General features: G+C 40.9%; 1 protein-coding gene across 1 annotated transcript in view; it reads left to right on the top strand.

Annotated features, from left to right (window-relative positions):
- The window catches only part of ALKBH3 (alkB, alkylation repair homolog 3 (E. coli)), a 55,148-nt gene that overhangs the window by 4,125 nt on the left and 37,654 nt on the right, over positions 1 to 13,369 (top strand). The window contains exons 3-5 of the mRNA XM_006896752.1: positions 6,556 to 6,590; positions 10,084 to 10,131; positions 12,239 to 12,342. Coding sequence (XP_006896814.1) covers positions 6,556 to 6,590; positions 10,084 to 10,131; positions 12,239 to 12,342 — 187 coding nt within the window. The remainder of the gene's footprint in view (positions 1 to 6,555; positions 6,591 to 10,083; positions 10,132 to 12,238; positions 12,343 to 13,369) is intronic.

Genomic DNA, 13,369 nt, shown 5'->3' with positions numbered 1-13,369 from the left:
ATGCTACCAATTGGTCCAGTGGTTTCCAAATTCTCTATACCTTGAACACATGTTATTTTCTAATAATAACCACCCTAGTGGAGATGAAGTGACACCTCTTTGTGGTTTTGGTTTGCAGTTCCTTGAATTCTGCTAGGGAGCTCTGGCAGCCTAATGGTGAGAAGCTGTGCTGCCATCCCCAAGGCGCACAATTTGAATCCATCAGCTGCTCCACAGGAGAAAGGTGGACTGTCTTCTCTTCCTGTACAATTCACAGCCTCTGAAAACCTTCTGAAGGGTCAACTATGAGGTGATTCAGGCTAGACAATATGTAACACTGACAGTGTCTGACGATGCAGAGCAACCTGAGTTTTGTCGTTTTGTAGTTGAAGTACGATACATTTACGTATGTTGGATTTTAAAACTTTATCAAGTAACTACTCACCAAATATTTTCTCTCATCTTGTTGATTATCTTTTTATTTTCAGGACAAAATCCTTTGATACACAAAAATTTTTAATTTTTATGAAGTGTCTGTTTTCTTTTGTTGCTTATGCTTTTGGTTTGTTATCTAAGAATTTGTTAAAAGCAAATTCTTAAAGCTTTACTCCTATATCTTAAGAGTTTCATTACTTTAGTTCCTTTTTTCCAACTTTTTTCTTTTTAAACTTTTTTTTTTAAATTGTATTATTTTTACATGTGCCATCAAATCTGATCTGACTGGCACAGGAGGAGATTGCCCCCACCTTTTCCAGCAGAGCTTCTGGTGGATTTGAACCGTTTACCTCTGGGATTGCAGTGCAGCATCTTGCCGCTAGGCCACCAGAGCTCCCTAAACTTTTTTTTTTAAATTCTTATACTTAGTTTACTGATTCATTTTGAGTTAATTTTTGCATATGGTGTGAAGTATGGGTCCATCTTCATTCTTTTACTTGTTGTTTCTCCTCATTATATGTGTCCTATTTCCGTATCTTTTCAGTCTATATGCAGGACAGATTATCTGGGAGGATAGGCATTATGAGGAGAAATGTGGCATCAGGATTGGATGTAGACTCATCAACAGTCTGTATTATGCAGATGACACCACCCTGCTTACTGAAACTAAGAAGGACCTGAAGTGCTTGCTGAAGAAGGTCAAGGACTGGAGCCTTCAATATGGATTGAAGCTCAATGTCAAGGAAACAAAGATTCTCACCACTGGGCCGATTACAGACTCATGATGATAAAGAGATTGAGATAGTCAGCAGCTTCAGTTTGTTTGGCTCTACAATCAACACTCTTGGTACCAGCAGCTAGGAAATTAAAAGACAGATTGCACTGGGAAAATCTGCTGTCAGAGACCTCTCCCAAGTACTGAAGAGCAACAGTGACAGTCTGGAGATTAAGGTGTGCCTGATACAGGCCATGATCTTTCCAATTACTTGCTATGCATCAGAAAGCTGGACAGTGACTAGGGACGATATAAGACGAATTGATGCCTTTGAGCTGTGGTCCTGGAGAAGAGTATAGAGTATACCATGGACTGCTAGGAGAACAAACAAGTTCGTCCTGCAGAAGGTGAAGCCAAGCTGCTTCTTGGAGGCAAAGATTCTGTAGCTTCATCTGACATACTTTGGACATATTGTGAGGAGATCAGTCCTTGGAGAGGGACATCATGCTTGGAAGGGTGGAGGGACAGCGCAGGAGAGGAAGACCCTCGATGAGGTGGATTGATTCAGTGACTGGGATAATTGGGATAGGCGTGTCAGAGACAATAAGGTTGGCATGGGATAAGGCAGGGTTTAGGTCTGTTGTGCATAGGGCTGCTATGAGTTGCAGGCGACTCAACTGCATGTAACAAAACCACAACAACATATTTGTTGAAGAGTCTTTCCCCATTGATGTGACTCCTTGCTGTTGTGGATTTGAACTGCATGCCTTTGGATTGGGAGCACAACTCCTTACCTACCAGGCTACTAGAGCCTCCCAAATGGACTTAGTACTATTGTTTAAAAAACCAAAAAACCAATAAAAATAAAAATCACTGGCCTGTAGATACATGGGATTATTTATGGATGTTTAACTCTGTCCCATTGTTCTATATATAGACTATATAGCATTATGATACTGATTTTATTGTACCTTTCTATTACATTTTTAAATCCAATGGTGTTCTTCTACTTTATTTTCTTTTAATTTTTCCACGATTTTTTCAGTTCTTCAAATCCTCATGTAATTACACATAAATGTGAGGATTCCCCCCCCCCCATTTTTGAAAAAGCATGTGATTGGATTTTTCTTAGGGGTTATGTTGAAATTGTAGGTCATTTTGGATAGCAGTAAGTCTTCTAGTGCGAAAACATGGAATATTTTTCTGTTTGTTTAGGCTGCCTTTTGTTTCCTTTAGCTAACTTTTTTAATAGTTCATGTACAAATATTTCACCTCCATGATTAAATTTATTCCTAGGTATTTTATTCTGTTAGATACTATTCTTACTAAAATGATTTTCTTTTCAAGTTATACACTAGAGATATATAGAAACAACTGATTTTTTTAGTATTAATATATACCTTGCTGTACTGCAATCCCAGAGGTGCTTGGTTCAAATCCACTAGATGCTCTGCTGAAGAAGGAGGAACAATCGCAATTAATCAATCAATCAATCAATATATACCTTGCACCTTTACTGACTTTTGTTTTCTCTTATAGTTCTGGTGGATTAGTAGTAAGGAGTTATGCAAAGGCATATGTAGAAATCCACCAGCTGCTCTTTCACGAGGAGAAAGGTAAACATCTCCTCCTGTACAAATTACTGCCTTTGATAACCTGCCTGTGAGTTGGTTTCTACTCTACAGTATATAACAATAGCCACTGTAGCTTTCTTTGGGATTTTCAGGATATGAGATCATGTGCTCTGCAAATAGAAATAATTTTACATCTTCCTTTTGAACCTCTCTTTTCTTCCTTATGTAATTGCTCTTGGTAAGACAACATCAATCTTTTCTCCATCTATTGTGATACTGCATATTGGCCCAAGGATGAAGATTTTTTTTTTAATTTTTATTATTTTTGTATGAGTGTACCGTCAAATCAGATCTGACTGGTACAGGAGGAGATTGTCCCTTCTTCCCCGGCAGAGCATCTGGTGGATTCAAACCGTGTGCCTCTGGGATTGTAGTTGCAGCTCCTTGCCACTAGGTCACCAGAGCTCCCCTAAGGATGAAGATTTTTGTCTTCTTAATGTTGATATATAATCTATATTGAAGGCTGTAGTCTTTGTTCCTCTGCAGTAAGTGCCCAAGTTTCTTCTCGCTTTCACCAAAGTTATGTCATCTGCATAAGGCAGGTTGTGTTGATAAGCCTCCAATCCTGATGCCACATTGTTATGACCAGCAGCTAAAGATCACCCACCCACCCACCCACAGCCTAGACCTTGGCTAGAGCTGAGCTGGAAGTGCAAAGCCTCTTGCTGCTTCTACCTCCTACCACACATCACCTGCCTTGGACAGAACTAGAATTGTGGAAGGCCTCCTTGTGCCGTGATAGCTGTATGCTTGCAGGTTTCCATGATTTGCTCTTAGTGGTACATCACTTACTTGTCAGTTTGCATTACTGGAGGAGTGATTTGCATGTTGCTGCTTATTAACAGCATATAAAGCATATTTGCTTGCTTGTAATTTGCTCTTATGACTACAGCACTTGCCTGTCAATTTGCTGTACTCGAGTGATTTGGCTTGCAGGACAGACTAGGAAGAAGGATTTGCCATTCACTTGTGAAATAACAGATTTAGATATAAGCGCTAGTTGTAGTAATGGAGTTAGTGCCAATATTGGAAGTCATTCAGAGTGCGGAGAATCAAATGCAAACATCTATTAATAAACAGAATGTGCAATGTATGAAGTATGAATCTAGGAGAATTGGAAATTGTTGGAAATGTGATGGAATCCTTAAAGATCAACATTCACAGCATTAGTGAGCTGAGCTAAACTGATATTGGCTACTTTCAGTTAGAGAATATATGATCTATTTTGCTAAGAATGAAAAATTGAGGATGATTGGCGCATTCATAGTCAGAAAGACCATTTCAAGTTCTGTTCTGTAGTACAGTGCTGTGATAGGATGCTGTCCGGTCACATAAAGAAAGATCTGTTTATATGACTATTAATCAAATATATGTACTAACAACTAGAGCCAAGGAGGAGGAAATGAAGGATTTTTACCAAGTTTTGTAGTCTGAAATTAATCAAACATGTAATCAAGATGCTTTAATATAATAGGTGGCTGGAATGCAAAAGTTGGAAGCAAAGACAGACTGGTAGTCAGAAATTATGGCCTTGGTGACAGAAATGAGACTGGAAAATTATTGAATGAATTTTTATAATAAATTATTTATTCATTGCAAATACCTTTTTTCAAAAAAGCCAACACAAAAGGTGATTATACACACGGCTCTCACCTGCTGGACTACATAGGAAGCAGTGTGACTATTTCTGTGGAAAGATTTGTTGGAGATGCACAGTCAAAACCAGTCTAGGTTCTGACTGTGGAACAGACCATCAGTTACTCTTATTCAAGTTGGAAATTAATCTGAAGAGGATGAAAGCAAGTTCACTAGAACCAATGTGAACATAAGTCTGTCCCACCTGAATTTAAAAACTATTTTAAGAACTGGTTTGAGGCGTATCACAGTAATGATAGACCAGATCACTCGGAGATGAGCAGAAAATGGCAAAGGGCAGCTCAAGAAGACAAAGTAAAGTATTGTAATGAAATGTAAAAAAAAAAACAAACTGGAGTTAGAAAACCAAAAGACAAAAAGCATGGTCACCATTTCTGAAGCTGAAAGAACTGAAAAAAAAAAATTCAAGCCTTGAGTTGCAATACGGAAAGATTCTATGAACAAAATATTGAATGATACAAGAAGCATCAAAAGAAGATGACAAGAATACAGTCACTGCACCAAAAAGGGCAGTGGATGTTCAGTCATTTCAGGAGGTGGCATGTGGTCAAGAACCAATAGTACTGAAGGAAAAACTTGAAGCTGCACTGAAGGCTTTGGTGAGAAATAAATTTTTAGAAATTGACAGAGTATCAGTTGAGATGTGTCAAGAAATACATGTGAAGCTAAAAGCGCTCATCTATGCAAAAAAAAGTTGGAAGATAGCTGCTTGGCCGATAGCCTGGAGAGATCTTTATTTGTGCTCTTCCCAAAGAAAGGTGATCCAACAAGATGTGGAAGTTATTGGACAGTATCATTGATGTCCACAAAAGTAAATTTTTGCTAAAAATAATTCAAAACCATTTGTAACTGCACATCAGCATGAAACTGCTAAAAATTCAAGCCAGGTGCAGAAGAGACCATGGAATGAGGATCACCATTGCTGATATCAGATGGAGCTAAGCTGAAAGCAGAGAATACCAGAAAGATGTTTACTTATATTATTATTATTATTGACTATGCAGGCCTTGCGTTCATAGGGTCACTATGAGTCGTCTACGACTCTACGGCACCTAACAGTAACAATGGCAACATAAGAGAGAGCTACCTTGGCCTGGTGGAAAGAAAGTTATGCTCCCAAGCCCAAGGTGGGTGATTTTAATCTGCGGCCCTCAGGCCTGGTTCAAATGTTCCTGTCAAGCGTTCTTCTAGGTGGTATAGCACTGGTCAGTGCATTGCTGTACAGAGGTAAGTCATGGTTGCTGTGATGCTGAACACTGTGACACTGATGTGCCAAATGTGATCATGGTTACCCATGGTGGGCAGTGTTTGGTGGAGCTTCCCGATTAAAACAAGCTTGGAAGCAGGAGGGGCATCCACTTGTGAAATGGCTTGTCTTTGGAAACTATGAACAATACTCAGGCCTTTCATTCATAGGGTCACTATGAGTCATCTGTGGATCGACAGCACCTAACAACAACAAACAGCCTGCAGACACTTGATTGTGTGGATCATAACAAATTATGGATGACAGTGCAAAAAATAGGAATTCCAGAACACTAGTTTGTGCTCATGAGGAACCTGTCTGTAGAACAAGAAGCAGTCATTTGAACAGAACAAGGGAATACAAATCTGGTTTCTTGGTGCACTGTTGGTTATATAAATAATTATTGAAATAAATTCTTTCATAGTGCATGTTTTTTCTTCACACACTCTTTTATTTATTTTTTTTTTTAGATCCCCCCTAACATTTTTAAATGAAAGAGTTTTCCAAAGCTGCTGGCTACTAGGAAAATGGCAGAACTATATAATAGTATCAGCTTTTCCTGCCTGTTTTTATTGTTGCCATCAAATCAGAACTGACCTGCAGCTGACTTTTCAGAGGCAGTAAATCACCTGGGAGGAGATTGCCCATCCTTTTCCCACTGAGCAGCTGGTGCATTTGAACTATGTGCCTTATACTTACTCTATTCTTTAGCAAATATAAAAAAAAGGTTTTGAGAAGAGGGGTCTCTGGAAGTAGGAAGAGCCTGCAATAAAAACAGATCCTTTTAAACATGATTTTGTTTGACCAGAAATGACAAGGTGTGGCATCTCATCCTACGAGTGTCTCCTTTATACTTCGGTCACATTCTCAATCTGCCTGTTTCCTTACAGGTAGTGCGCAGAGCCCCAGAGCCACGAGTGATCGAGTAAGTAATGTACTGCCTTCCCCGACCTGTTGACCACAGTGAAATGGAAATCCTGGCTCTTTCTCTGGCCCTAGTTTTTCCATCTGGAAGAGATAGTGTCATTTTAGACTGGGCTATTCCTGTCTCAAATGTCTTTAATCTTGGTCTTTTGAGAAGCCTTTCTTAATTTGCTGAGGGTGTGGAAAATGTGAGGAGATCTCTGGGCATTAAGCTTTAAGTCTGGTGGGTTTTCTGACCCTCTTTCACATTTCTCAACCAATATACAGTAAGCTAGAACATCTTTGTAAAGACAGGGAGGCATTCTGATGTATGATTATTTAAGTAACGTTGTTTTGTGCCATTGAGTCAAAACCTTATAGGTCACCCTCCAGTGAGTTTTCAGAGGCAGTAAATTGCACGGGAAGGGATTGCCCGTCTTTCTCCAGAGGATGGATTTGAACTGCCTGCATTTGGGTTGTCAGTGCAATGCCTTCCCACTGGGTCTCCCTAAGTACCGTTTTACTGCTGTGAACTTTCTGGGGCACTGGCATCAGAACTCCCTCTCTGACTTCACAAGGTGCGGGGGAGAATCAGCACCAGGCCAGGACTGAGTGCTGTGAAGTGGAAGTTAGACATCTCCAAACATTTCGTGAATCCTGACCCCATTCTTCTTCCCCCAGCTCTTTCTCCTTGACTGCTTGCTGCAAGCAATTCACTGCAGTGGCCACACAGTCTTCACAGACAACATTCATATTATGAGGCTTACTAGGGAAGTAGTGGGTTCCAGCTGAGGACAGGCCTTCAGCCAGGACAGCCTCGCCCCAGGTGTGCCTCTAGTCACCCTCTCTCTAATCCCCGGCCTCTCAGTCTTTTGGCACCCGGGCCTGCCTCTGCCCTGCTGAGGAGTTTGTCACAGGCCAAGGGCACTCTGCTGAGCCAGTAAACCTCAGACTGAAGATACTCAACTCGCTCACTTCACAGTTCAGCTATGTCTGGCTCTGCCAACAAGTGCCCAGGGGCACCCCACTCTGCCAGCAAGCCTCCTGATCAGGGCACTCGGCTCACACGTTGTGACCATCTTGCTCTGTGTCCGGGAAGCCCACTGCACAACCTCGTGCCTGGCGCCTGATTCTGCAGCCACCTTTCTCTACTTATGCTTTTTACCATTTTGTGCCAGTTCCCTCTCTGTCTCCTGTTTCTGTGGCATTTTCAGCATGTGGACTCTGAGTCTGAGAGACACTCCCTGCTCCTGTCTTTTCTTAATGGCTCATTTTAAGACCAATAGGGTGTCAGAACTAGTTCAGTAGGGTTCCATACTATATTTGCATGGTCCCTCCCCCTCAGAGGTGTCATGTACTTTGTTCACACTAACAGCAAGCTGACCAGTTTCCGTGGGAGACCAGAAGCACCACACTTTGCATAGTTTCACCCAACCATTTGGTAGGAGTTACAAGACCATGGCATAAAAAAGCTATATAAAAACTGACCCAATCCCACTGCAGCCTGCAGTGCTTTTGCAAGCTGCTAGAAAGCTGCACGACCTAAATACACTTATTATAACTTCATCATTAATTCAGAGCTTTTGAAATGTTAGTCAACATTCCTCTTTTATTGGTCTGTGTCTAAAATGTTCTTATTAAAAAAAAGAGAGATTCTGGGACTCCTCTTTTCCAACTTTTCAGTTTCCATATGGTGTAGAAATAACATCAGTGGAAATTATTCTTTTATCAGGTTAGTGTTATATGTGCATTTGTGTCTACGAGTAGTCTGTTAGGACATTTAGCTATTTGCAAATTGACTTGTATGTCTTTGAGAAATTTAAAATTAACACAGCATCCTTTCAAAGATGGGCCCTTGTGTTAGTGCTGTATCTAGTCCTTAAGTATCTTATTGCTCCCCTGGAATTGCTTTTTCTTGTCTGGTGGAACTACATAATGATTAAATGCCCAGTCACCATTATTTGCCCAATATTGCAAATGCCACTGTGATGTTTCTTTCTTGGTGATAAAAAGAATAAATAAAATTACAAAACGCTTAGAAGACTGGGAACGTTAGTGTTGACACATTTGCAAGTCAGAGAAAATGACAGAACCCCCTGCTGCTTGACCCAACTGTTCATTATTTCTGATTCTCTAGAGTTAACCATCCTAATTCATTTTTCTTGATAGCTAGGATTGTCTTTTCCTGTTTGAAGTGAACTAGTTTCTAAATGTGATATATCACATTGAAACAGTGTCTTCATTATGCTCACAAACATTCTAGGCAACTCATTTAGAAATGAAGTAAGTATGAATATGACAATAACTACCCCTCTGTTTTGATTCAAAGCAGCTCACACCTCTGTCTAAGAACCTAGCTCAGAGGTCATGAACTCTGGACTCACAGGACATGGCAGTGTGAAAACTAGCCCTTTTTCTGATTTTCTGTAACATCCTTCTCTTTCTCAGAAGGATTTGACACAGGCCTCTTGATAGAGACATATATGTAATCTATTTCATTTGTAGTGTGGACCTTACCACACGGCACATCTACAATATTCTGGTTCTCACATTTGATTAAATTTACTAAGTTTTTATTGTGCATCTATTATGTACTAAACACGAGGAAACAGAATAAAACCCTATCTTTTTTTTAAAATAAAACCCTGTCTTAATCCCTGTGGAACCCACAGTCCAGTAAGCGAAGTAGACGTGTAAATAGATAAATTATAATCCTGGAAATTGTGAAATAGACACATAAAGTCTAGCAGCAACACGTACGACAAATGCTCAATATTATTTAGGCGCATTAAAGGTCAGGAAAGATTTAGAGACGGTCATGCTGAGCTGAGATTTTGAAAGATGAGAGTGACTTTTCCATTGGACCAAAACTGGGAGTGGGTTGGAGCACTGGCTACCAGGGAGGCATTCTGTCTGGTCAAAAAGCATGGGGTTAGACACATGGTGGTGCTTGCAGAATATTCCAGTCTGTCCATGCAGGTCATTAACAGGTGCAAGCCGTCAGGAGGTGGAGCTAGATCGTAAGGACCTTGCAAGCTGTGCTAACAGGTGGATGAGAAGCAAAGGGAAGAATTTCACTTAGAGGAGAAACTCAGTAAACATTTGTCTTTGAAAGCAGTGGAAGCTTAGAGCACTGAGTTTATTTGCTATTTGTTAATCCTTCCCCTATTCCTAAGTCTCCAACAGGAGAGCCTTTGTTTGGTACTTTTGACGTGATAGATGTCCGGACTCTATCAGCCTTGATTACAGGTGACATATAAAGAGAATCAGAGTTTATTTTATGTCATTCTTCATCTCCGTGACCTAATCCTATCACAGTTCTGTTCCCGAGCCATTAATGGAATACTGTTCTCAGTGCTTAGCTCAGTGATAGAAACTGTTCATTCTATTGCCTTACAGTTCAGTGATTCTGTTGAGCCAGAATTTTTTAAACTCAAAGGGCAGCCCTTCTGCTGGGTGGAGGGCACTGTTTTGCCTTATATCAATAAGTCTGGTGTTGTTTTTTTCCCCTTTAGCAGAGAGGGTGTTTATGAAATCAGCCTGTCACCCACAGGTGTATCTAGGTAAGTGAATCTTTACTAGAATGTGATTATTTAAAAAAAAAAAATCTAAGGCACAATCTTTTCAAATATTTCTTTCCTTGACTAGAAAGAGGTTAGCTTCTGCTCCTAAATTCTTGGGGAGAAAGAGTTTAGAGGTACCTCCTTTTTCTACAGCTCTTTTAACTTCAGCCCATTTTCACAATCCTTCTCTGGTTTTTCAAATGATTGACTAAAGAGACTGAGAATGCTTCTCCCCAGAGTTAACTCTTTTTGTCCACTAATAACGTCACACAGTGACTGTAACAATGGCTTGAGCGTATCACATTGTGAGGGTGGTGCAGGGTCGGACAATCCAAATCTGTTCATAAGGTCACTATGAGTTCTGTGGTCAACTCGACAGAGGGCGCTCTAGCGGCGTAATGAGAAGGAACTGCACTGCCAGACCAAAAGTACCTGGTTCAAATCCACCCACTGCCCCACAGGAGAGAGAGGGACAGTCAACTTTCATGCTATTTACTGCCTCCAAAACCCCACTGGAGGGTCATCTGTGGGCTATTTCCAACTCTACAGTATACAATAACAACATTAGAGATGAGTTTAACCTCACCTTCTATACTGTGAAACTTTACGTGGATTCTAAGAACATGGACAAATATATGAATTAAGGTGTGTTAGTTTAAATTTTAAAAGCATTTTAAAAGCATTGTCTTAATGTTTCAGTGTAGTAATTGACATTATAAAATAATGAGACTTTTAAACATACATCTAAGTAACTTGGCTTACTTCCAGTTCTGTTAGATTTTAAAGACTCCCATTGGCCCAGTGACACATCTGTGGATCATAATCCTTCTTAGAAGCTCATTTAGAAGTGAGTTTTAACAGGCACACAGGAAAATCAGTTGTGTGTTTTGGTCACATCTCATGATTAACCAGGTTTGAGCCTCTGATGGCTCTCAGAGAACCACACACACCTTCGAAGAGTGAATATTTGCACCATCAAGGCTGTGCAAGAGAATGTGCCCAGGGCTTCCACAACACTTCTTAAAAGAGAAACAAAAATCTTTTTAGCTGGTTTAGTGGTGTTGGGATTTTAAGTGGCAGAAAGTGTTTAAAATAACATAATGTGAGGGATTTAATTCATTATTTTAGTTATTTTAATTAGTTATTTTCTTGTTGCGGTGACTCAAGTGTGGTAGGTCCCATCTTTATGTTACTCAGAGAATTTAAGCAGCTTGCTCCAGGTTCCCATGGTTAAACAGTGGGAGTTGTTGTTATGTACCATCAAGTTGGCACCGACCCGTAGCTGACTCTCCAGTGGGTTTTCAGAGGCAGTTTAATCTCGTGGGAGGAGACTGCCCATGCGTCTTCCACAGCTCAGCAGGTGGATTTGAACCATGTGACTTGGGGATTGCAGTGCACTTTTTCACTACTAGGCTGTGATCTGATTGTTGTTGTTAAGTGCTGTGGAGTTCTTGGCCACTCATAGCGACTCTATGAACGAAAATCTTCAACACCTGCGTGACTTTTATCATTTCTCCAGGTTCATAGGGTTTCTGGAGGCAAGCTATTTACGGAAGTGGATACCACTCCTGCTTCCAAGCTTGTTTTAACTGGGGAGCACCACCAAACACAGTCCACCATGAGTAACTGTTAACGCATTTGACACATCAGTGTCACAGTGTTCAGCTTCACAGCGACCACAAGTTACCTCTGTACGGCAAGTGGACACACCAGGGCTATACAACCTACAATACTGTTTCACCAAAAGCAATTAAAGACAGGCCTTAAGGCCGCAGAGCAGAGTCACCCAACTTTGGCTTGGTAGTATCACTTTCAGTCCACTAGGCCAACTGGTCTCTCCCTATGTTGTTAAGTGCCATTGATCAGTGATCTGATTAGCTTTCTTTAAAAAAAAAATTTTTAAAAAATCCCAAACGTTCTTGCATCCCTTTCTGTTGGGAACATCATGACCTGGGTGGTAGATAATAGGCTCTGCTCGTCCTGGGAAATGTGTTAAATGATTGCATCTACCTATTAAAAAAATCCAGGTTGCCTTTTCCCTATCAGTTAGAATCTAGCCCACTTTTTTCTGTGTTCTCTGATTAATTACAGTTCTTTCTGCATCCAGGGTATGTTTATATCCTGGCTTTGTGGACTTAAAAGAAGCAGACTGGATCTCGGAGCAGCTTTGTCGAGATGTTCCCTGGAAGCAGAGGACTGGCATCCGAGATGGTAAGTACATCTCTTTATGCTGATGGCTGTCACTGCCTGGCCTCCCTCACTGAAAGGGCTTCTGACGTCATTGCTTCTTTCCACCACAACCAGTCTTTAAAAAAAAACCGTAACTGATTACCTGAACGGTGAGTAGAACTTAGCCAGAGGGGACAGGGAAGAAATAGCAGGTGCAAGATCAGAGAATGTGGGAGAAGGAGGAAGAAGGATGTGACAGCTCGGGGGCGAGAGGAAGTTTATTTGGTTTGGCTGCACTGTGGTTGACATTCAGCTCCCTTTGTGTTTGTGCCCTGCCTTTGTTAGTTTAAATGGTGCCAACTTTCCTCTTTCGTCATAGAAACTTCCAAGGGTTGTTTTTTTTCCCTCCTGATCCTATTTGGCATACATTCTTTTGCTGCCCTTTACTGACTTACTTCATAGCAGTCTGTTCTCCTTTCGCTCTAGTATTTGTATTGTCTTGAAATCGCAAATGTGACCACAAATCCACCTTGTAGCTGACTCTATAGAGTGGAGTAGAGCTGCTTCACAGGTTTTTAAGGTTCAGTTCTTTGTTGTTGTGGTGGTGGTGGTGGTGTACCATTGAGTCAACTCCAACTCATAGTGACCCTGTGAACAGCAGCTCTGAGCCCTGTTCTATCCTGAGCTAGTCTCACCGTCTACAACACATCTTTATGTTGCCGTTACCACTGTTTCAGTCCACCTTGCCCAGCATTTTCCTCTCAAGCTCTGTTCCTCTACGCTTCCAAGCATGTTGACCTTCAAGGACTAACCTCTTCTGACAACATGCCCAAAGGATATGAGACTGAGTTTCAAAATCCTTGCCACGAAGGAACAACCTGGTTTTACCCTCTCCCAGACAGGCCTGTTTGTTCTCTTGGCAGTCGGTACTCTTCTCCAGCACCATAACTCAAAGTCATCAATTCTTCTTCTGTTGTCCTTAAGCCATTGTCAGCTCTTAGCTATATAGCAAGAGTTGAGAAGACCATGGCTTGGACCTGGCACACCTTAGTTTTTAAACTGACATCGT

Source organism: Elephantulus edwardii, unplaced genomic scaffold, assembly GCF_000299155.1.
Source record: "Elephantulus edwardii isolate Elephantulus edwardi_28Jun2011 unplaced genomic scaffold, EleEdw1.0 scaffold00189, whole genome shotgun sequence".
Classification (NCBI taxonomy): Eukaryota; Metazoa; Chordata; class Mammalia; order Macroscelidea; family Macroscelididae; genus Elephantulus; species Elephantulus edwardii.
This window is presented reverse-complemented; position numbering and strand designations above follow the sequence as displayed.